A 24,353-nucleotide genomic window follows, 5' to 3' on the forward strand; every position below is an offset into this window, starting at 1 on the left:
TCCTGGCCAATGGGAGCTGTGGGAAGCAGTGCAGGCTGCAGGGACGTGCTGGCCACCACTTCCATTGACCGGGAACGGTGAACCGCAGCCACTGGGAGCTGCGGGAGGCCGTGCCTGTGGACAGTCAATGTAAATACTGTCTTGTGGCCTGCCAGCGGATTAGCCTGATGGGCCGCAGGTTGCCCATTAATGCTTTAGACTACAATTTGCACTAGCAGAATGATTATGAAAAGTAGTTCCTGTGCAGATGAACTTAGGCCAAGAATTGCAAAAATTACTAGCGATTGGGGGCAGGAGAGTCTAAGTTTTGCAGTGTCTATTTGAGACCTCTTAAAGGTGTGTGATTTTCAGAGGGTGGTATTTTCAGAGCACTTTCTGAATAGCAGCCTACTTCATGGTGTCTCAACTTGGGCCCCCCAAAACTGGGGCAATCCAAAATCACTAGTCACTTTTGAAAATTAGAAATTAGTGATGGAGAAGACCTATCAGAATATCAAGCTTCGCCCCCTGCCAGGGCTGGGTTGTTCCCTGGAGTACATTAGTTAGTGCTTTGTGTTAGCATATGCACCAACTGCTTCTATGGTGGAAATAACTCAACCATTCCCCATGCAGTTTGTGAAAACAAGCAAGGACTTTATTTCAATGGGACTTTTTCAGTTAGCATTATAATGACTCTAAATTACCCAATGGGCCTGCTCTAACTCCCAGTTAAATCAATGGGAGTTTTGCTATTGACTTTGGTTCTGCCCTCCGCCCCAAAAACATGTTGCTATTATACTGTGCAAGAGGGAGGTAGGACTTAAAGAGCTTGCCCAAGGTATGCCCATCCATCCTCTCAAGCAGTGGAGACCGCCTTGTGGTAGTTCCCTGCAAACCACAGTGTAGCAGGAACTTATTACGTGAGTCAACCTATTGCTTAAAAACACCTAATGGGGGTTTTGAAGGATGAAGTAGCACCCATGGCAAACTAGCTTCCATGGCTGATCATCCACAAGTGGGAGGAAGAATTCTGCATTATGCACAGCCTGGTGTTACTCCTGCTAGACACAGCCGTAGTAGGCTCATCAACCTCCATATGTGGCCCAGCCTACACTAGAGGGAAACAGTGTCACACTGAGTGGTGTGAGTTCCACTTGAAGTCCTAGCCGTGCATTTGACGGTTTGAGGAAGGATGGTGGCCTTACTAAATACATTAAGCCTGGGCTCGTGATTCGTACGACCATTTATGCAAACCCCACACAATGTACCATATAAAGCCCTGTAAACCTGCACCATTGCTAGTGTTTGATGCAGTATATGTCATACCTGGCTGGTACATTAAATACTATACCCCCTTTTTCTCAGTGCAGTTCACATGGAGGTAAGCACATCTCAGTAAGAGAAAACTAGATTCAAACAACAAACCAAACAAAGTTGTCAAACATAACTGGCCTGTCTGAGCCCATTGCTGGAGGCACGAAGCGACATAATTTGTGACTCCAACTGTCTGAGTCCCACATAAGCCTTTCCATTGTGCTTTGATGCTGGTTTAACATCAGAAGATAAAACATTCATGTTTAATACATTTTTTTAAATGTATAATTTTTCTGATGCCAGAATTTAAGCAGGCTAAAAGGAACGTCTGAGATCCAGCTCCTTCACTACTGGAGTCAAATGTGTGTAATCTTTTAACAAGATGTGTCATTTTTAGCTTGTATTAAGCTCCAAAATGCCAATTATAGTTAAAGATATATTTTGTAAGAACTATTTCACAGCTGGTAGTGGGCGAGAATTGCTTGGGTCTAACAGTTACCCCACCATAAAAAATAAATTTAACCTTCCTTCATCTCCTTGGCTGTTCTCCACACTTATTATGTAGATTGGATGAGCTCATCGTTACTAGCCACACAAGATACTAAAGCTGAAATGTTCTGAAATGAAGACGGGAAAATGTTTAAAACAGCAATAACTTTTGATTTGGGTGACTTCTTGAAATGTTCTGTCACCTTTACTCCTTACCCTTAATGCATGAATTGCCCAGGTAAAGCCATTTGGTAAATAAATAATCATTCCCTAAAGCACTCCAATTTAAAATGCACCATGGAAAGTTTAGGACCATAATTTACGGTAATGGAATGTGAAAGCACAAATTAATTTGAAGTATGTAAGAAACAACTAGTTTCAAGTGGCAATGACTGAACCTTTTCTTTTTTGTCTTTGAGGACTTGATCCTATGAATGTGCAATAAACAAAAATTCATGTGACAGTATTATGGCTGCTAATCCTCCTGGCCTTTACTTAACAATTGACTGTATTTTAGTGAATGTAGCCGCTATCATCTTGGGTGGGATTTTCAAAAGCACCTAAGTGACTTAGGAGCACAATGGGATTTGTGCTCCTAAATCACATGGGTAGTTTTGAAAAGCCCACCCAGAGATGCTCTTAAGGAGATAAATTCTCTCCAAAGAAGTTCAGCATTGGTCTTCTTCATCAGATAAGGTGGTAGGTAGTACCAGAAGGAGAATATAAAACATCAGGTCTGATATGCAGGTATGTATGCAGCAAAGCTATCAACTGTTTGTGTATCTGAGGTCAGAACTAAGCCCATATTTTCGACACAACAAGCATACTTAATTCCGATTGACTTGGTGTTATGGGTGCTCAGCACCTTTGAAAATAAGGGACCATATCTCTCAAGCTGGATTCTTAAAAACTGAAGTGGCCAAAATTAGAGTCCACTTTTGAAAATGTTGGCTTTGCTCAGTATCACACACTGAGTGAATGGCAGATCCAGAAATAGAATCTAGTTCTCCTATGTCCCAGACAGGTAGCCTTATCCCCTGGAATATATTGCCTTTCATAAGAAGAGATGCTTCTGCTTTATGGTACTCTTAATGTTGTATGAGGGTCATTGAAAGTAGTTGTTCCTGATTTTGTAAGATGTGTGATAATGATTGTTGCTGTTACTATTGTAATGAAGTATGTTTCTATAGTGTTATCACATTAAAGCAGGTACTTCACAGTTTTAATTACACATACAGTAAAATCTTATACATTATATATTTCTACATTAATACATATATGTGTATGCTACGGGTCAAATTCTGGTTGGGCATGCACATGCCAGCTGACAATAAGCAAAATACTTAGGCGAGTGTTGGTGGGAACACTAGACATCTGCCAATAGAGTGGCGGCACAAAGCCCCATTTTCTGACACCTTCCCCTGCTTTTCTCCTTCCTAGCAAGGGACCATGATTTCTTCACCCCGATGGCCTTCTTAAGAACATAAGAATGGCCATACTGGATCAGACCAAAGGTCCATCTAACCCAGTATCCTGTCTTCCAACAGTGGCCAATGCCAGATGCCTTATCATCCTTGAGTGCTCCTTTAGCATCTTGATCGTCCAGTGGCCTCACTGGTTGTTTAGCAGGCTTCCTGCTTCTGACGTACTTTAAAAAAAACAAAAACCTGCTATTACTTTTTGTGTCTTTGGCTAGCTGTTCTTCAAATTCTTTTTTGGCATTCCTAATTATATTTTTACATTTCATTTTCCAGAGTTTATGCTCCTTTCTATTTTCCTCATTAGGATTTAACTTCCACTTTTTAAAGGATGCCTTTTTGCATCTCACTGCTTCTTTTACTTTGTTGTTTAGCCACAGTGGCTCTTTTTTGTTTCTCTTACTATGTTTTTTAATTTGGGGTATACATTTAAGATGAGCCTCGATTATGGTGTTTTTAAAAAGTTTTCATGCAGTTTGCAGGGATTTTACTTTGGTGCTGTACCTTTTAATTTCTGTTTAACTAACCTAATTTTTGGGTAGTTCCCCTTTCCGAAATTAAATGCTACAGTGTTGGGCCGCTGTGGTGTTTCCCCCACCACAGGGATGTTAAATTTAATTATATTATGGTCACTATTACCAAGTGGTCCAGCTATATTCACCTCTTGGACCTGATCCTGTGCTCCACTTAGGACTAAATCAAGAATTGCCTCTCCTCTTGTGGACTTCAGGACTATCTGCTCCAAGAAGCAGTCATTTAAAGTGTCAAGAAACTTTATCTCTGCATCCCTTTCTGAGGTGATATGTACCCAGTCAATATGGAAATAGTTGAAATAATCCCCCATTATTATTGAGTTTTTTATTTTAATAGCCTCTCTAATCTCCCTGAGCATTCACAGTCACTATCATCATCCTCGTCAGGTGGTCTGTAATATATTCCCTACTGCTATATTCTTATTATTCAAGCATGGAATTACTATCCATAGAGATTCAATGGTACAGTTTCGTTCATTTAAGATTTTTACTTCATTTGATTCTACGCTTTCTTTCACATATAGTGCTACTCCCCCACCAGCACGACCTGTTCTGTCCTGATATATTTTGTACCCTGGTATTACTGTGTCCCATTGATTATCCTCATTCTACCAAGTTTCTGTGATGCCTATTATATCAATAGCCTCATTTAATACAAGACACTCTAGTTCACCCATCTTATTATTTAGACTTCTAGCACTGGTATACAAACACTTTAAAAACTTGTTACTTTTTAGCTGTTTGCCATTACATGATGTAATTGAATGGGACTTTTTTTCTTTTGACTGTTTCTTATCATATCCTACCTGTATTTTATCATCTTCCATCCTCTCCTCCTTATTAGGACATAGAAGGATGAGGAAGAAATAAATGGAGATTCCCTACCTCCTACATGCACACAACTTGACACATTAATTGGGAACACAGCTATGTCTATGCCCTAGTATGTTACCCCTCCCCCTTTGCATAGTTACTCTCTCTGGAAATGTCCTCACACCCCACCAAGTCCTGAAAAGCACTGAGTTCCCTGAACTACCAGCTTCCTCCATCTCTCTGACCCTCTCACTCACCCCAGTGGGCTATGTATCTTTCTTCACACAGGGCCTAACCTGCAACTGTATGTTGTCTGCCCTTATGCGGATTCTCCCAGAAACTTCATATGATGCCGACTAATGAGGCATAATATAGAGGTCAGGGACATGGTCTCTGTGTTAGTCCACAGGTACTCCCTGACCCACCAATGGCTGCAAGGTGCAATCCTCTAACACAACTTATTCCTATCTAAACTGCAAGCTGCAGATCTGGAGCTGAACTTTCTCAAAAGCTAAGGGGAGGGACACTGGGGTTTTTGGTTGTCCCATTAGAGGGACAGATCTAAGTCTGCATCCAGATCTGAACTTTCCCAAAACTTTGGGATGTTGGTTCAGCCATTCCTCTGTGTGTAGGGAGAAGGTTTTTCAAAGCCAGGATGTGAGCACACATGAACTCTGCATTTGGCATGTGGTTATGGCACCAGCATGCCAGTACTTGACCCTGTATGCTTATACTTCTATTAGAGCTAGTTAAACAGTAGAACAGATTTTTCATTTAGTATATTATCTGATGCATTTTTGCTACTGTTAATCAAATAACATTCTCACTAAAAAGTACTTAAGCTACAGAGTTGGTCAAATTCTGCAAAGATATATTTGGTGACTGTATTATCTGATGAAAAATGGTGAAATACATACGATAACATTTGCCAAGTAGTATTCAGCAAATTCTAGTTTCTGTAGTCAGCAATACTTCTTGTTATATAAATATATTTTATTAATTATTATTATTATTAACAACAATAATTTACATTGCAGTAGCATTTAGAGGCCAACCAGGTCAGGATCTCAGTGTGCTATGTGGTATACAAACATATAAGTATGACATATATGATGTCTACTGTTAACACTTACCCATACACACATAGACAGGATTTAAGTCCAGATTATGATACACTAAATAGTAGCTGAACTACTCAAGATATAATCAAAATGAGTAAGTGTAAGAGGATAACATTCTCTTCCAAAAAAAAAAAAAAAAAAAAAAAAAAAGCAAAATACACTTTTATTTTGGATCCCAATTTTTCATGTGTTCCTTATGCAGCCAGTTGTCATCTGCTTGGTATATTGTTTAATCAACTGTACAGAATATATATATATATATTGTGATCTTTTAGAACATAGCAGTGAACCCCGGTTCAATCGAGAGAGTTACTAATGGAGATGGCACTCCAGGAGATGAAGCAACAGCCAACAAGGAAGAAGAAAGCAAAGGGGGATTTGTGAAGTTTGGATGGGTGAAAGGTGTGCTGGTGAGAGAAACCTAAACCTTCCTACCAGAAAATTATCTGTATATTACAAAAATTAATATATCAGCAATGATAAAATCCCTTAAAAAACAGGGGGTTGTCTGCTGCTTTTAAAAAGCCTACTCACTTTCTGCAATTCACCTTATCAAGTTTCATAATACTGTTTGTAATTTTATAGTGATGCAAGATCGTTTGTTTAAAACTTAGGTGAGATGCATGTTGAATATCTGGGGTGTGATGCTTTTCATTCGACTGTCCTGGATTGTAGGTCAAGCTGGAATTGGTATGTATTTTTTCAACGTAATTTTCAACAGCATAAAGAATAAGGGTAGAAACTACATATGATCACAATTAATATTTAATCTGAAATGTGAGTTTGCATGTTGCACTAACTTTGGTCTTCCAAGTGTTTGCTAGGGTATAAGAGCTACTGGAATTTTCCAGACCCCCAGCCAAATTACAGCTTAGAGGGATGTATGTGTCAACTATACACACAAACATATTACAACCCCCATCTTTGGTGAAATTTGTATTTAGAACCAGTAACGGCTCTCAACTTCATGACTGAAACCAATTTATAATATGCATAATATGTATACTCGTGCACAGTTGACCTTCCTACTTCATACTTTGCTAATCCACGAACCCAAACTGTCACTCACACACTATTTTTAACTACAATACAGAAACAGATACTAGTGGCACCAGGAAATATCTTATTAAAACTTGACTAAGCTTTTCAGATACATTAACAAAGTATATTTTCTGGTGCAGGAGGACCTTTTATTTTCATTGTGTCTGCATCCTGTCCAACTCCCACTGAATTTAATGTAATGACTCACCAACTTCAGTAGGAGTTGGACCCTGAGGGCTCAGTCCTGCATGGCACTGAGTTCCCTAACTCCCACTGAAGTCAATGGGAGATGATTGTGCTCACCACCTCACAGGGTCTTCAGCATCTTGCAGTATCAGGCTTTTATTCAGGAATGTAAAATCATAGCATCACAGAGTTTAAGGCCGGAAGGGATCATCAGATCATTTAGTCTGATCTCCTGTACATCGCAGGCCACTAACACCACCTAGCAACAGGACACTAAATTCAACAACTGAACAACCAAAATGAGACCAAAGTATTGCAGCCCATGGGAGACTAGACTATTATGTACACAGGCAAGAGAATAGGAGGGGACCCAGGTGCAGCAGTGCCTGAGGCCCCTGCAATGCCAGGGAAATGATTGAGATATACCCATATAATCCTGGCAAGTGACCTACACCCACACGCTGCAGAGGAAGGCCAATTCCTTCCCGACTCCACATATGGCGATCAGTTAGACCCTGAGCATGTGAACAAGAACCAGAAAGCCAAGCGCCTGAGAGAGAGAAGGCTTGATGCCACCTCAGAGACCAGGCCCACACCATCCTATGTCTCATCTCCAGCCATGGCCATCCCTGATGCTTCAGAGGAAGTAGTTAAAAAAAGCCCTCCCAGAATATATTGAGGTGGGAGAAGAAATCCCTTCCTGGCCCCTGCCGGGGGCCAGCTGACACCCTGAAGAAAGACCTTTTGGAACATAAGACATAAACCAGAAATGAGCCCCAGGGCTGTTGAGCCCTGCCCCCCATCATCATAAGCAGCCCTGTCATACAACTGTACTCAAGTTGTTTGCCCCCCAGAGCTTCTGTTGGGAGGCTGTACCAGAACACCACCCGCTTCTTCTAATTTTCAGCCTGCGCTGGCTCATGGCCAATTTATTCCATATGTTCTTGTGCCTTTTTAGCTTAAATAACTTTTCACCCTCCCTGGTATTTACTTCCTAATGTATTTATAGAGAACAATCGTAATCTCCTCTCAGCCTACTCTTTGCGAAGCTAAACAAGCCAAGCACTTCCAGTCTCCTCTCAAAAGACAGGCCCTCCATTCCCCTGATAGTCCTAGTAGCTCTTCTCTGTTCCTGTTCCAGTTTAAATGCATCTTTCCTGAACATGGGGGACCAGAACTGTACATAAGACCTGATGTGGAATATTACCAGTGCCTTGTACAATGGCATTAATACTTCTCTAGCTCTATTGGAAATGCTTCTCCTAATACATCCTAGGATTGCATTTGCCTTTTTCATAGCCACATCACACTGGTGGCTCATAGTCATCCTGTGATGAACCCACACAACCAAGTCTCTCTCCTGCTCTGTCACATTCAGTTTCTGGTGCAGACCATGCACAGATTTACTTTATATAAGTAAGATCTTCAGGACAAGTCTCTCTTTTTGTTCTGTGTTTGCACAGTGCTTAGAACAATGGGGCCTTGATCGAGGCCCATGGGCACTAATAGAATATAAATAATGACAGCAATAATCCACAGTCTCCAAAACATCAATAGCAGGTATTTTCAGTTGTTGTTTTACCAGTTTTATCTCAATATAAATTGGTATTAGAGAGGAACTTGAACCAAAACTTTGGATCTGGGGTCTGACCATGCCTGATCTCTGGGGTGATTCAGAATCCAAAGTGGATGGATCTCTGGGCTGAAACAAAACCTCAGCTTCAAGCACCCCCTCAAGACTTTTCAAGGGCTGAAATCTCATCATAGGCAAAACTTCCATTGGCATCACAGAAGCTTTGCTTGCGTGAGGATTGCTAGATGGAGCCCTGAATTTGCAATTAGGAAACCTGTGTGTAACAGGTCTTCTGAAAAAAGAAAAAAGAACATAAACTTACTTAGACGTAAGGTTGAAAAGGCAAGAAAGTTCCTGAAAGAAAATGGAAGAACTCTGCATATTTTTACAGTGTTTCACATTTGGCTCCAGTACTGTGCCTGGCTCTGACAAACGGGTGCTTGCTGATTTTATGATGCATACCAAATGAGGGTTTGCAGCCACGGGGCACACATAAGTGTATGCTTTGCCACGAAAACTCTGCATCTTAACATTGCCAAGACTTGCTCCAGGGTTTCATGCAAAATTAGTTTTTTAAGGGCAGTTTAGTAACTTATTGAGATCATCAAGAAGCATTACTTTGTTTTGAGGTGTGAGAATAGCCATAGGCAAGAGTAATTCATTTTAATGCAATTTACTTAACATCCATATGTCTGGGTTTCAATATAAACTTTAATCAGATCTTATCATTACTTTGCACAACAGCAGTTACAATGGCCATAGTTTCACATTTAATTTTACAATTCTAATTCACTAATAATCAAACCCTCCCTTCTTACTGTTTATTGCTTTGTTGTTGTTTTATTTAAATTACATGTCTTGTACATAAAGCAGGTCAGTTTCACTTTTAAAATGAGACTCTGAATTCTGTTTGAATAATCTCCCAATGCATTTTCTGAATATCCTATAAGCAATGGGCATTATGTTGCAAGAAAAGCTATTAAGGAAAGTAGAGATGTAGCTCATCACTAACATGGCTTGGGGATTTCACTGGGCACTGCTGCTAACATGGAAGTTAAATGAGTCAGTGAAGCTACCATCTGGGCCCCATTTATATCCCAATCATTACAAGGAAGGAGAGAGCAAACCCTTTTCTTGCTAAGTTGTCTTGGGTACAAGCTGTTAAAGAGGAAAAAACAGGTTGAGACAAGGTTCTCTAATCATAAGAACTTATCAACTATGAAAAGAGTAGTTAAATCTTCTACTGAGAGGGTTACATTTCCAAAACCATCCTGTTAATTTGCACCTGTCATTTTGCAGCTCCCCCAAACCTGATAGTTAGGCAGAGGTGAGAAAAGGGGCCAAGTTTAGGCCATTAGAAAATTTTGCCCCAAATGTTACCATATAATAATGAAATAAATAATATTCGTAGTGTTTTGTTTTGCCTAGCTCATTTATCCCTTGCACTGTGCCTGTTGAATGTTTCCTTTTTTCTGGACTGGTAACAAATTCTGTCCAAACAGACACATCACTTGTCTAATGAGCAGAATATATAGCCCTATTTAGCACATTTGTTTTGATAAAGTATGTTATCAAAATGTAATTGAAAAGCTCTGGAAGGTACTTTATACAAATTACAGGGAAAACATTCAATCTATTTTGAGAGTGATGTGTCTGAATTATTCAATTTAATGAGTTAACAGTTTATTTAAAAGTCAGATCGTGGCCTGCCATTCACCAGGGTGAAAAACACCCATTGGATTCAGTGGGATTTGTGTGCGCAGACTATGATAGGATGTGGCCCCAGGAACTGACTTTGTATACAGAAGCGTATACCAAATAGGTGCATCCTTGGTTAAAATTAAAGCTCGCAAGTCAATACTATAAGTGTGATTTATCATTTAAAATATCTAACCTCATGCTATATATCACTTATCTCTCCTGCACGATGTTGCTCTGCCTTAAAGTGCTGTGATAACATGGCTATCATTTTAGAAACAAAGAACATTTGTTTGGGTATTCGATATCTATAATAATCCAATATGAAATGAAGTCAGCCATCTAATCTGAAATGAAGCCAGCAAGTAGAACTGGGGCAGATAAGACCATACTTTGTAGTACCTCTAATGGTTTGCTAGTTACGGTGTCCATGTTTCGGTTCTGACAAGCCGTGGCCAATATTTATGGCTATAGGCTAAGTTTAGCCTTCCATTTTAAAGTGAAAATGCACATACCTAATGGGAGCAATAGAATTACTGAGGCAGGAAATGCTGAAGTAGGGACGCTTGAAGTAGTTCAGATACAGTTAAGATTTCACACAGAGAAATTAGATGAAAACAGAAATACCCTTGCTGGAAGGTTGCAACTTAATACTACCTTATTCGTTAAAATTCAGAATGATAACACACAAGAACCCAAGGCAGAGAGAATATAGGCTGCTCCCGAAGGCAGCAAGGCACAGCTTTAAGATGGTTCCTTCCAGCCTGGCTGTGCCCTACTGACTCAGATAATCCAGATCATATGACTTCCTTCAGAGCCCCCAAGCCTGCAAGCAGGAGCAAGGAATTCCTCACACTTAACGTGAAAGTTTGTCATTTTTAATCAGTTTCCAATATGCCACAGGAAATACAAGCAAGAAAATAAGATAAAAGCTGTTATAATATTTCTTGCCTGACTAGAAGTAGGAAAGTAGTTTGGAAGGAAAACCTCAGAAGAAGCCCTATTCTCATGGGCTTTCTAGTCCAATTTTGCAGAATGAAGAGAACCTGCACTGTATGGACAAGGTCCAGAAAAACACGCAAACCTATCTGAACTGTAAAGAACCTCAGAACCTTTTGAGGTTCACCTTTTACTAAAATAAAACTCCAGGTATTTTGATTAGTTACATGTAATTCCACAGTATGTTTAATTTTAGTTAAACAAATGGCTCTCAAAGTTTACCTTTTCTGGTCCTCTCGTTAAAATGAAGATTCTCTCAGAGCCACATCCCCTCCTAATTCCAACCCACCCTTTCCAAGGGCGTCAGCCCCAGAGACGGGGCCTGTAACCTGAGCCCTGCTGCCCAGGGCTGAAGTCCTCAGGCTTTGGCCTCGGGCCCCAGCCCGGGCCCCAGCAAGTCTAAGCCAGCCTTGGCGACACCATTAAAAACAGAGTCCCAACCACTGTTCCCTCTAAGCTGTGCGCATGCACACAGATCCTAAACCCCGCGCACACGGCGAAACACCGCGCGCACAAAAATTTGCACAGAAGAAATTTTTTGCGCACACGGCCTGTCAAAAATTAGAGGGAACATTGGTCATGACCCACTTTAGGATCCTGACCCACAGTTTGAGAACTGCTGATCAAGGCTAAATGTATAGCAGACACCTGACAAAAGTGCATATTTCTGTACTATTATTGTGGCCAATCAGCTGGTCAGATACCATGGTGATGGGCGCAATATGAGAACCAAAGCAGAATAAAACGGAAACCAAATTAAACTTTTTTTTTTGTTTTTCCCTATATAAGAACTTGTTCAAGATCCATGTTTTAACCCCATGACTGAAATATGGTTCTCTAAAATGCTTATAACATGTTTATTCCAACCATCTACACAAGAAAAAAAGACATTATAACATTGCTTGGTTGCTTAATTTTTGTAGTATTAAGGGGGTGGATCAAAGAAAGACATGAGGCACCGAGGCAGAAAGTTGCTTTTTTATTATTATTTTTATTAGTTTCAAGAAAGTCTCTGGAAATCATAGAAGAGTCCGTGACTGGGCTACTTCTGTCAGAAAACATCACTGCTTGAAGACTGGTGGATGCTTTGCTATTGTGATAGAAGTAGCTACATGGACCAGCTGGAATTGCTCCATAGACCAGGAGTGGTCTACAAACTATCATTTCAGTTCAGAGCTCTGATTCTAGTTTGAAAGTTTAATTTAAAGACAATATGGAATATGGATCACAAATAAAATATTTTATCTTTTCATTACTGACAGGTCTTGGAGTTGTCATAATTCTTCTTGCCACCACAGTAACCTCAATTACTGGGTTGTCAACTTCTGCAATAGCAACTAATGGGTTTGTCCGTGGAGGTAAAATCTTTAGGGTTTCTTATGTTCTCAAGACTCAAAAAAGGTTTAATTATATTCTTATGAGAGAAACCAGAGGTCATATTCCCTAAAAATAACACCACCACTAAGGATAAACCAAACTGGACACCTAGACCCCAGAAGAACCAGCAGGTAATACATCTAGCCAACACTATCCACAATTTTGGAATGTTTGAGTTGTCATTTTAATAAATCCCAGTTTCACTTCAGTTTGTAAAGTACGTTTCAGATGTTCCTGTATGAGACTGGAGGAGGAATGGATTCCACTTTGTCCTGGAGTTCTTTTGTTCTTATTCTTTTAATAGATCATTCTTATTCAGAGCATTTCAGGTTCCATTTCCTTGGAGAGAATGAATATTATGAACCTCGTTCCTTTAGCTTAAAGACTGATGCAGATTGATGGATACGTTAACTTTTATCACTTCCTGTACATTTCCTTATAAAATCCTTTTACATTTCAGGTGCTTCTTGGAACATAAGTGATTACTCTTGGTGCAATACTAAAGTTTAGTACATTTCAGGTACTTCATGAAACTTGTATCTAAAAGTTTAGTGCATTTCAGGGTCTTGAAGGTACACCAGGTGTTTTCCCCACAGTGGATGATGGTGATTTCTAACTACAGGATTCAAGTGCTGAGCAGGTATTTAGGTTAAATATACTCTTTTTGGGATTTTTCAGGTCTTGGAATCGTGGTTATTTTGCTGAGTGTGGTAGTAACAACATTAACAGGTATCTCAATGTCTGCCATTTGTACTAATGGAGTAGTAAGAGGAGGTACGTAAATATTACTATATGGAAAATATGGAAATCTGCAGAGCTGATTTAGAATAAAATGGAGAGATTGTAATGGTGTTAGCCCAACATGGTAAAGCAAAGAAAAAACAAAATATAAAAGTTTTGGGTGATCTCTTTTACTGAGTTAACTCCAAACAACAACATGTCTCTTCAGCAGAGCTGATTTTAAAACATTCTGACATTAAACACTATGGTTCATTATGATAGTAGGAACTATTTAATTGATTGAGTGAGGTTCCACCTATGTAGAAATGCAAAAACTTTAAAGACTTTATGGCTTAACTCTGTGGACTATTTAAGGACTGTATTGTGCATGTTTGTATCTTGGCGAATGAATTTTTACACTGACAATGGGAGGACCCAGGTAAGGAAAAATCCTTTCAGCGGTGATCTTTTCTTTATAGCATCCTTGTTTTAATTATATACCTTTAGAGGCTGGTTTGCATACCAAATAATACATGCTAAAAAGATATTAATGATTCCAATAGCTAGTCATTTTCAATACTTAATATTTAATTCTACAGTAAATTCTGAAAGCTGAATTTTTGCAAACAGTTTCCTGGGCCCATCCACACACAAATTTGCTCCTTCCATTAATAGGGCAAATCCTCAAGCAAAAAACAAAACTCCCAGTGGTATTGCTCACATAAGCAAGCTGAGCAAGATTTGGCACTAGCTGAATTATGTTAAAGCAACAGTCTCTTCTGTTGGCAGGTGGTGCTTACTATCTTATCTCAAGAAGTTTAGGACCTGAATTTGGAGGATCAATCGGACTTATCTTTGCCTTTGCCAATGCTGTAGCAGTAGCCATGTATGTAGTTGGATTTGCTGAAACTGTTGTAGAGCTTCTTCAGGTAAATATGAAAGTATATTTGTTGCATGTGGTTAAACCAGGGAATTCTGTCAATTTTTCTAAGAGCTTCAGTCTTTGGTTCTTATTTAGATCTCTCTAAATGGACCACGAATCCTACTTAATAAGATTTTCCATCACTTCTAACTTATATCAGAAGTGTTTTATACAGTGCTACAAGAGCTTCAAAATTACTAAAGGGAATAGGCTCCTAATTAGTCAACCAGTAATCTCAACTACTAAGGCCCAGCTAGCGCAGGAAATCATTAACCCGTGAAACTGTTTAAGTTAATTTACTCATTCCATTCTGCCTTACCTGGTTGTCTGATCTCTCCATCTGACCATATAAACTGTGTTCTTACCCTTTCCAGAGCAATGGTGCATTGATGGTGGATGAATCCAATGACATCAGAATAATAGGCTCCATTACTGTAGTTGTTCTTTTAGGCATTTCTGTGGCTGGGATGGAATGGGAAGCAAAGGTAAGCTTTAAAAGTTACGTATAAATAAGTATTATTACACTGCAAAATGTGTTAATAAGCATAAAACAAGGGTTTGGGGGTAGAGATCTACATATGACAGGTGGGAATTTTAAAAGCACTCAACATTAGCTTCCCAGCTCCCTTTGAAGTCAATGGGAGTTAGCTATTGATGTCAGTGGAAACAGAGTTAGGCCGCAGGCTCCCTCTTTTCCTCACACCGAAATTTGTGGGGGAAGAGGAATTTGGTGTTCTGCCGGCGGTTTAATTTTATTTGTTTTTGTAATTTATGGCAGGATCATCTACAGCCTTGGGTAGATGCCCCTTTTATTTTTTTTATAGCTCTATAGAAATAACAATAATAAAAATAATACACAGTCTAGCCATGCTACTCTGTGTAGAATACTGGCCCCAAAGTGAGTTGTTATACTGCTATCCATTCATTACCCTCTAATGATTCATGCCTTCCTGTCTACTGTTCAAATGTTAAAAATCTCAGTCACATCTATTAATGGGAAAACACCCATAAAATAAAGGAAATGTTACAGCTAAGAGACTGGAATGTACCTGTCAAAATCAGATCCAGAATAGCAACCTTATCTTTATGTTCTGCTGTGAGGGGAATTTAGAGCTACCTGTAAGAGTGGTCAATTAGATATTATAACCCATTATGTAACAACGTCCTGAAACTAAACAAACAATGTAAAATATCTTAATCTAAATATTTATCCATCAGCTGTTTCATTTTTCCTTTTCTTGTAAAGGAAGCAAACTACAATATAAAGCTGTAGTCATAACTTTCTATATTTCATGTCCATTCCTTGTTACAAAATATTTGTTATGGTCATAGAGCTTAAGGCAGTTTTTCTATTTAGTCATCTTGATTACTGAATCATCTGCCCAAGCAGTGTCTGAGTGTGTTCTAATATTGCAGAAATTTGAAATACATCATAAGTAATACATAAATACCACTACATACGTAATTACCACCATATTCAAAACAAAAAAAAGAGTCCACTAGTAAAATGCTTTTGTCTCTGTTAACAGACTCAAGTAATTCTTCTAGTCATTCTTCTTATTGCCATTGCAAATTTCTTCATTGGGACAGTCATTCCGACCAGCAACGAAAAGAAGGCCAAAGGCTTTTTTAATTACCAAGGCAAGTGTTGCTATGACCAAATAATATAAAATAAATTAATATTTTTGGCCCAGTCCTGCAGCCTTTAGTTCTGCAAAATTCTCATTGATAAATGCTACAAGATCAGGCTCTTTTATCCAAATATAAATGAGCGTGTAAACTAAGGGAACCCACTTTTTTTTTAAAATATATTTCTGGGTGACTGGGTTTAGTCCATTTTTACTTTTGAACCTGTGAATGCCTCTGAAGCTGACACACTGGCAGTAGCGGTTTGAGCCATTTATGTGTGTGCGACACAGTTTTGTCTATTTTAATCTGAACCTGGAACACGCCTGTTATTTCAATACTGAGCTGTAGTTCTGTGATCTGGAGAAACGTGCACTGTGGGGAACTAAAGTGAGATGATCAAATTCACCTCACTTATGAGCTAAAATGGATTGGAACCCAGTCTTCTAGAGGTGAAAGGCTAGTTCATTTACCTACTTCATCATGTAACTTCAGAATCAAGTCTTGGTGATATGTTTCGTTTTCATTTGTATTTGCAGCCTCAATATTTGCAGAAAATTTTGGACCAGTTTTCAGAGGTGAAGGATTTTTCTCGGTCTTTGCCATTTTTTTCCCAGCAGCTACTGGCATTCTTGCAGGGGCCAATATCTCAGGAGATCTGGAGGTATGGATTTTATTTACTTCATTATACTGGTTAGGCTATAGAAGGGCAAGGATGAACAAGATACAAAATTATTAATCAACACTATATTCAGTTTCAACACACAAATAATTCCATGAGACAAAATTTTCATTTTTAAATATGTTTTATTATCTAAGCACATCAGTTCCCGTTTTCCTTCTAATCTAATACAGCTATGTATACAAAATTACTTCATTTAAATTAGGTGTTTCAATAACCCAAAATAACATAACATTAACAGATCCATTTTGGAAATTAGCTGTATAATTCCATTACAATTGGTTTGCTAATTCCCCTTATATCATACTGAAAAGTATACCATAAAACTCAAGTTTACACCCAGAAAAACAAGGAAATGGAAAGCTCATGTGAAAAAAAAAAAAAGAACTTTTTGGTAGAATCAATAGGAGACCAGACCCTTGAGTGTTTCCCCTTTACCCTTGCAACCAATATAAATTATTTTAGGTCACTAATCTTTCAGTGATTTTTCCAATATTTAAGCAAACTGGTAAATTAAGGATTTGGTTTTAGCTTTAACTATGAGTGCCATCTAGTTTTTATGGCTTTATATTAGCTATTTACTGATACCTAATATTATAGCTGATTGAATCGTACTTGCGAAATACAAAAAATCGGGGCTTTTCTGGCTTTGTGAAGCACCTGATGAAACAGTCACAATACTTGTGAAGCTATTCAGTACTTAGTAATATTCAAAGAATATCACAAACAAACCAATGGCTGTCTGTGGAGTATTTATGAAGCATCGGTTGTTTGGATTTAGAATTTGAGTTATAAAAATGGTGTCTCAAATATTCCAGTGGGTGGGACACCCATAAATTAAATATTAAATAAAGTTCTTGAGCCTTATCATGCAGTCTGGTTTTGTGGCTGTATGACTGTTAAAGTGCTTAACTCCAGTCAAATTGATTTGATACTCAAGTATTTGCAAAACATCCACAAACTGCTCCAGTTCGAATTAAGGGCCAGTTGTGTCACCCTTACCCACACTGAGCAGCGTCATAGACTCATCGTCTTTAAGGCCTGAACAGATCATCAAGATCATCTTGTCTGTCCTCTGGCACACTGAAGGCCACAGAAGCTCACCTGCCCACTCCTCCAATAGTCCCATACCCTCTGACTGAATTACTGATGTCCTCAAATCTTGAGCTATTTACTCGAGTTTAAACCAATAAATGACCTGTGCCCCATGCTTCAGAGGAAGGCGAACCTCCCCTCTTCCCCCAGGGTCTCTGTTCCAAAAGCTTGGGTTGCCTTTGTTTTACTGGGGCTGCTTTTGAAGCCAGGTGCTACTCAATAGGAGTAAGCATGATAGCATCCAGTCAATAGCACTTGTGATGGATTTTTTTTTTTTTACATGATTTTTAGACTAGAAGCATTCTGTTGAGTCTGAACCAGCCCCTTCTCATTCCATCTGAGAGAATCCCCATTATTTCATCAAACCTAGTGTCTACAAGGAAAGCAGCTGCTTTGATTTAGGCCTTTGCCTGGCAGGCCACTGATGTGAAAGGAATTACACATAACTCAGTAGAGCTTCCACAGCAGCATCTCTTTCTTCCCAGACAATGTGGAGTTCTCTCCACAGATCTCGGGAACCATTCAGGAACTAGGACAGGGTGGGAAGTGAGTGGATTGGTGGGACACATAACATTCCCACTCCACATCAGCCCTACAGAGCTGTATTACCCTGACTGCACGGATGTTTCCATAGCCCCCATCCACACTGGGAATCCCCCACTGCCCATGCCCAGATGCATCAAGAGTGATCTAATGAAATTAATCAGCCTAAAGAGAAACCTGAAACACAACATAAGGTGAGCTGTAGCTCACGAAAGCTCATGATCAAATAAATTGGTTAGTCTCTAAGGTGCCACAAGTACTCCTTTTCTTTTTGCGAATACAGACTAACACGGCTGCTACTCTGAAACAACATAAGCTGTAGCTTAAAATTTAGAAGTAGACAAACTAAACTGCCTCTAAAGTTTGTAGCAAACCATTATAAGGTCGTGTCTCTGAAACAGGCAGTCATTCATTCATTCATGAAGGGCCTGATCCAAAATTCACTGACATCCATGAGAGTCTTTGCTTTGACTTAGAATCATAGAATATCAGGGTTGGAAGGGACCTCAGGAGGTCGTCTAGTCCAACCCCCTGCTCAAAGCAGGACCAATCCCCAACTGAATCATCCCAGCCAGGGCTTTGTCAAGCCTGATCTTAAAAACCTCAAAGGAAGGAGATTCCACCACCTCCTTAGGTAACGCATTCCAGTGCTTCACCACTCTCCTAGTGAAAAAGTTTTTCCTAATATTCAACCTAAATCTCCCCCACTGCGACTTGAGACCATTACTCCTCGTTCTGTCATCTGCGACCACTGAGAACAGTCTAGATCCATCCTCTTTGGAACCCCCTTTCAGGTAGCTGAAAGCAGCTATCAAATCCCCCCTCATTCTTCTCTTCCGCAGACTAAACAATCCCAGTTCCCTCAGCCTCTCCTCATAACTCATGTGTTCCAGTCCCCTAATCATTTTTGTTGCCCTCCGCTGGATACTTTCCAATTTTTCCACATCCTTCTTGTAGTGTGGGGCCCAAAACTGGACACAGTACTCCAGATGAGGCCTCACCAATGTCGAATAGAGGGGAACGATCACGTCCCTCGATCTGCTGGCAATGCCCCTACTTCTACAGCCCAAATTGCCATTGGCCTTCTTGGCAACAAGGGCACACTGTTGACTCATATCCAGCTTCTTGTCCACTGTAACCCCTAGGTCCTTTTCTGCAGAACTGCTGCCTAGCCACTCAGTCCCTAGTCTGTAGCGGTGCATGGGATTCTTCCGTCCTAAGTGCAGGACTCTGCACTTGTCCTTGTTGAACCTCATCAGATTTCTTTTGGCCCAATCCTCCAATTTGTCTAGGTCCCTCTGTATCCGATCCCTACCCTCCAGCGTATCTACCTCTCCTCCCAGTTTAGTGTCATCTGCAAACTTGCTGAGGGTGCAATCCACGCCATCCTCCAGATCATTAATGAAGATATTGAACAAAACCGGCCCCAGGACCGACCCTTGGGGCACTCCGCTTGATACCGGCTGCCAACTAGACATGGAGCCATTGATCACTACCTGTTGAGCCAGACAATCTAGCCAGCTTTCTATCCACCTTATAGTCCATTCATCCAGCCCATTCCTCTTTAACTTGCTGGCAAGAATACTGTGGGAGACCACGTCAAAAGCTTTGCTAAAGTCAAGGAATAACACGTCCACTACTTTCCCCTCATCCACAGAGCCAGTTATCTCATCATAGAAGGCAATTAGATTAGTCAGGCATGACTTGCCCTTGGTGAATCCATGCTGACTGTTCCTGATCACTTTCCTCTCCTCTAAGTGCTTCAGAATTGATTCCTTGAGGACCTGCTCCATGATTTTTCCAGGGACTGAGGATGAGGCTGACTGGCCTGTAGTTCCCCAGATCCTCCTTGTTCCCTTTTTTGAAGATGGGCACTACATTAGCCTTTTTCCAGTCGTCCGGGACCTCCCCCGATCGCTATGAGTTTTCAAAGATAATGGCCAATGGTTCTGCAATCACATCCGCCAACTCCTTTAGCACTCTCGGATGCAGCGCATCCGGCCCCATGGACTTGTGCTCGTCCAGCTTTTCTAAATAATGCTGTGCTGCCTAGTGCAGTAGTCTGGGAGCTGACCTTGTTTGTGAAGACAGAGGCAAAAAAAGCATCGAGTACATTAGCTTTTTCCACATCCTCTGTCACTAGCTTGCCTCCCTCATTCAGTAAGGGGCCCACCCTTTCCTTGACTTTCTTCTTGTTGCTAACATACCTGAAGAAACCCTTCTTGTTACTCTTAACATCTCTTGCTAGCTGCAACCCCAAGTGTGATTTGGCCTTCCTGATTTCACTCCTGCATGCCTGAGCAATATTTTTATACTCTTCCCTGGTCATTTGTCCAATCTTCCACTTCTTGTAAGCTTCTTTTTTGTGTTTAAGATCAGCAAGGATTTCACTGTTAAGCCAAGCTGGTCGCCTGCCATATTTACTATTCTTTCTACACATCGGGATGGTTTGTCCCTGTAACCTCAATAAGGATTCCTTAAAATATAGCCAGCTCTCCTGGACTTCTTTCCCTCTCATGTTATTCTCCCAGGGGATCCTACCCATCAGTTCCCTGAGGGAGTCAAAGTCTGCTTTTCTGAAGTACAGGGTCCGTATTCTGCTGCTCTCCTTTCTTCCTTGTGTCAGGATCCTGAACTCGACCATCTCATGGTCACTGCCTCCCAGGTTCCCATCCACTTTTGCTTCCCCTACTAATTCTTTCCGGTTTGTGAGAAGCAGGTCAAGAAGAGCTCTGCCCTAGTTGGTTCCTCCAGCACTTGCACCAGGAAATTGTCCCCTACACTTTCCAAAAACTTCCTGGATTGTCTGTGCACCGCTGTATTGCTCTTCCAGCAGATATCAGGGTGATTGAAGTCTCCCATGAGAACCAGGGCCTGCGATCTAGTAACTTCTGTGAGTTGCCGGAAGAAAGCCTCATCCACCTCATCCCCCTGGTCCGGTGGTCTATAGCAGACTCCCACCACGACATCACCCTTGTTGCTCACACTTCTAAACTTAATCCAGAGACTCTCAGGTTTTTCTGCAGTTTCATACCAGAGCTCTGAGCAGTCATACTGCTCTTTTACATACAATGCAACTCCCCCACCTTTTCAGCCCTGCCTGTCCTTCCTGAACAGTTTATATCCATCCATGACAGTACTCCAGTCATGTGAGTTATCCCACCAAGTCTCTGTTATTCCAGTCACATCATAATTCCTTGACTGTGTCAGGACTTCCAGTTCTCCCTACTTGTTTCCCAGGCTTCTTGCATTTGTGTATAGGCACTTGAGATAACTTGCTGATCGTCCCTCTTTCTCAGTATGAGGCAGGAGCCCTCCCCTTTCGCGCTTTCCTGCTCATGCTTCCTCCCAGTATCCCACTTCCCCCAGGGCTTTGGTATCCTTCCACCGGTGAACCTAATTTAAAGCCCTCCTCACTAGGTTAGCCAGCCTGCTTGCGAAGATGCTCTTCCCTCTCTTCGTTAGGTGGAGCCTGTCTCTTCCAGACTTCAAGGCCTTTTGCTCAGACCCTGAACGGGTGATGACATATTGAGTAAATGTCCTTCTAGTTAGTGTTTTAAGATTGCAGCATAAGATCCCACCTATACAATCGCTACTTGACACATGAACACTGGGATGGCATATGTTAAAAGCCATAATGACTGAAGGTTAAAGATTCATATGCAACTGAAGTGATTTGTTTGGGGATTTTTAGCCCAGTGAAGCTTTACTACATTAATACTTGTTTGATAATGTTAAGAGTTAACATAATTAAGTCATTCATCCACATTACACACAATGATTTGCTAAATTTCATTGAGAAAAACAAATCTGTTTAATAAAGATCCAAAAAATGTCTGAAAAATGTAAAAATATACCTTTCGAGCGCCTTTAAGTAAAAAAATAAAATAAAATTGTCACTAAACCAAATTAGAAAGAAAATTAACAAAAAATAGCTTTCTAGGCTGAACAAGTATACACCAAGTTATTGCCTGCAAGAATTTTTATGGTATTAAAATCTCCTAAAAATCATAATTAATAATGGAATGTCTTAGAGCCCTTTATCCACAGAAGCATGAACAGTGCTGATATAGTTTTCAGTTACAATTTATAGAAGAAATGCTGACCCAACACACTTGCCTCTCCCAGCAATAACACACAGCTGACTTTTCCTGAATAATCTAATGTAAAAGTAAAAGCAACCTGAAAGGTAGGAGCTCACTTTGGACATAACTGGGGATTATGAGTTTCCAACAGTAATAGTAGTGTCCTTTCTTTCAAAATGACTATTTCCCCTAATCTTACTGGCTAATTGAACTGTACAATGGTTTGGGTGAGTGCTGAAAGCAGGAGACTAAGGGCCACTGTTGTGTTAGTGCAAAGGGGACTTACAGTTCCCCTAATGTACAGCTAGGGAGTCTCACAGTGTGGCACTGCCCTAAATGGAGTTCTGCAGTGCCTCCTTTGCAGCATTCAGGGGAGGGGGATGGTGCCACAGAAGTATCTGACTCCATCCCCATACTGGAGAGTGAGTTCCTTGTACAGATCTAATGGGTAACAATTTCTCCCTCCCTAAAATATTTTCATATCACAAAGTGGCAGCACCAAAACTTGCTAACTTATAAATAATCACAGTACACACTCTTAATTTACAAATACATAAAGGACTCACATCAATTTTTGCAATTACAATTTTTAAGGATCCACAAGCTGCTATACCCAAAGGAACAATGTTGGCCATTCTGATTACATCTGTTGCCTATCTAGGAGTTGCAATATGTGTAGGTAAGTAGTGAACATCTGTTTTGTGTCACAATTAATATAGTTAAGTAGTTTTAGAGCTCTATACGCATCCTCAACCTCAACATTACTTTTGATCTGGAGGATTTGCTATGTAGTAAGACAGCTCTTTTGGCTTTATAGTATTTAAAAAACAAAACAAACCATTCAGCAAAAACAAAAATCTCTGTGTGGCATCTGGGTGGAATTTGAGCATATGTGTGCTTACATATGGGTAGAGAGATTCTTTACACATTATAAAGAAACTCCACAATGCCAAATGATTTAGCAACAAAGACCATCCATGTACAGTACTTAAGAACAAACTAGTTTGGTAGTAAAGGGTAGGAGAATTACCACAAATCAAACTGCTCATGATTTTGCTCCTCTTTCACATGAAAGTTCTCCAAGTGGCCTCCAGCTGCTCTCTTTCTGACATTACTGCACACACAAGTGTCAGAGTTACATGCAAACTCTGAGTCTTCACATTTCAAGACAGGATAAATCAATTAATTCCCTAAAGAAGAAATGTTAGGTCACAAGGTGCCCCATGGCACTGGAGTTTGGAAATGACAGTTCAACAAAACAAACACAGGATAGAATACAGGCTTGCACTGCAGGCATCATCTGTGTAAGACAAACATTCAATTAAATTCTCATTACAAAGGGTGCAATAAATCTTTGATCAAGAAATAAAGGTTTCTTTCCACTTTAACAATGCTGCAAGAAACAATTAGTAAGTGGCACTCTTCCCCTCTGAATATGTGCCCTAGCATGTACTAGGGCTCTGTGGGAAACTTCCTTTCAAAGGAGAGAGAAAAGTAAAGTCTTCCAACTTTCTGGGTGTTGGTATTTTATGCAAAAGTAGATGTGCTGTTGCCCTAGCCATATTCAAACTCTGGTAACTACATTCTGTATACCTGCATTCCCCCTGCAATTTCAGTTTCAGAATTCAGAAAGTGAAGTCTGCTTTAAACCTGTGTAATGTGGCTCTGTTCTGTTAAGCAGTTGCTGCACTTCAACACCAGAGGGGGCTACATTTCAGTGGTGGATGTGGTCATTTCTGTTCAGTCTGTAGATCGGTTTGCTACATATGTAATGGCATTTTGCGATCCTTAAACCATTTTTGTTTGGATATGTTTGAAAAAACTGTATAAACTTACACATTAGCAGCTAAAGCTGTTGAGATCAGAGCTCCATAAGTTCACTTCGGGCATGGCTACACTTGCAGATGTAGAGCGCTTTGAGTTAAACCAGCCTTCATAGAGCGCAGTAGGGAAAGCGCTGCAGTCTGTCCACACTGACAGCTTCAAGCGCACTGGCGTGGCCACATTTGCAGCACTTGCAGCGGCATTGGGAGCGGTGCATTATGGGCAGCTATCCCAGCATGCAAGTGGCTGCAACGT

General features: G+C 40.3%; 1 protein-coding gene across 4 annotated transcripts in view; it reads left to right on the top strand.

Moving 5' to 3' along the window:
* SLC12A1 (solute carrier family 12 member 1) overlaps nt 1-24,353 on the top strand; it is a 67,501-nt gene that overhangs the window by 6,303 nt on the left and 36,845 nt on the right. For 2 of the 4 annotated variants that reach the window (XM_074966368.1, XM_074966369.1), the window contains exons 3-10: nt 6,003-6,137; nt 6,342-6,417; nt 12,487-12,582; nt 14,111-14,250; nt 14,618-14,728; nt 15,773-15,884; nt 16,409-16,533; nt 22,869-22,953. In XM_074966368.1, the coding sequence (XP_074822469.1) occupies nt 6,003-6,137; nt 6,342-6,417; nt 12,487-12,582; nt 14,111-14,250; nt 14,618-14,728; nt 15,773-15,884; nt 16,409-16,533; nt 22,869-22,953 (880 nt within the window). Of the gene's footprint in view, nt 1-6,002; nt 6,138-6,341; nt 6,418-12,486; nt 12,583-13,279; nt 13,376-14,110; nt 14,251-14,617; nt 14,729-15,772; nt 15,885-16,408; nt 16,534-22,868; nt 22,954-24,353 lie in introns of all 4 variants that reach the window. The other 2 variants (XM_074966370.1, XM_074966371.1) reach the window with 1 other exon arrangement.

This window comes from Natator depressus, chromosome 10 (assembly GCF_965152275.1).
Source record: "Natator depressus isolate rNatDep1 chromosome 10, rNatDep2.hap1, whole genome shotgun sequence".
NCBI lineage: Eukaryota > Metazoa > Chordata > Testudines > Cheloniidae > Natator > Natator depressus.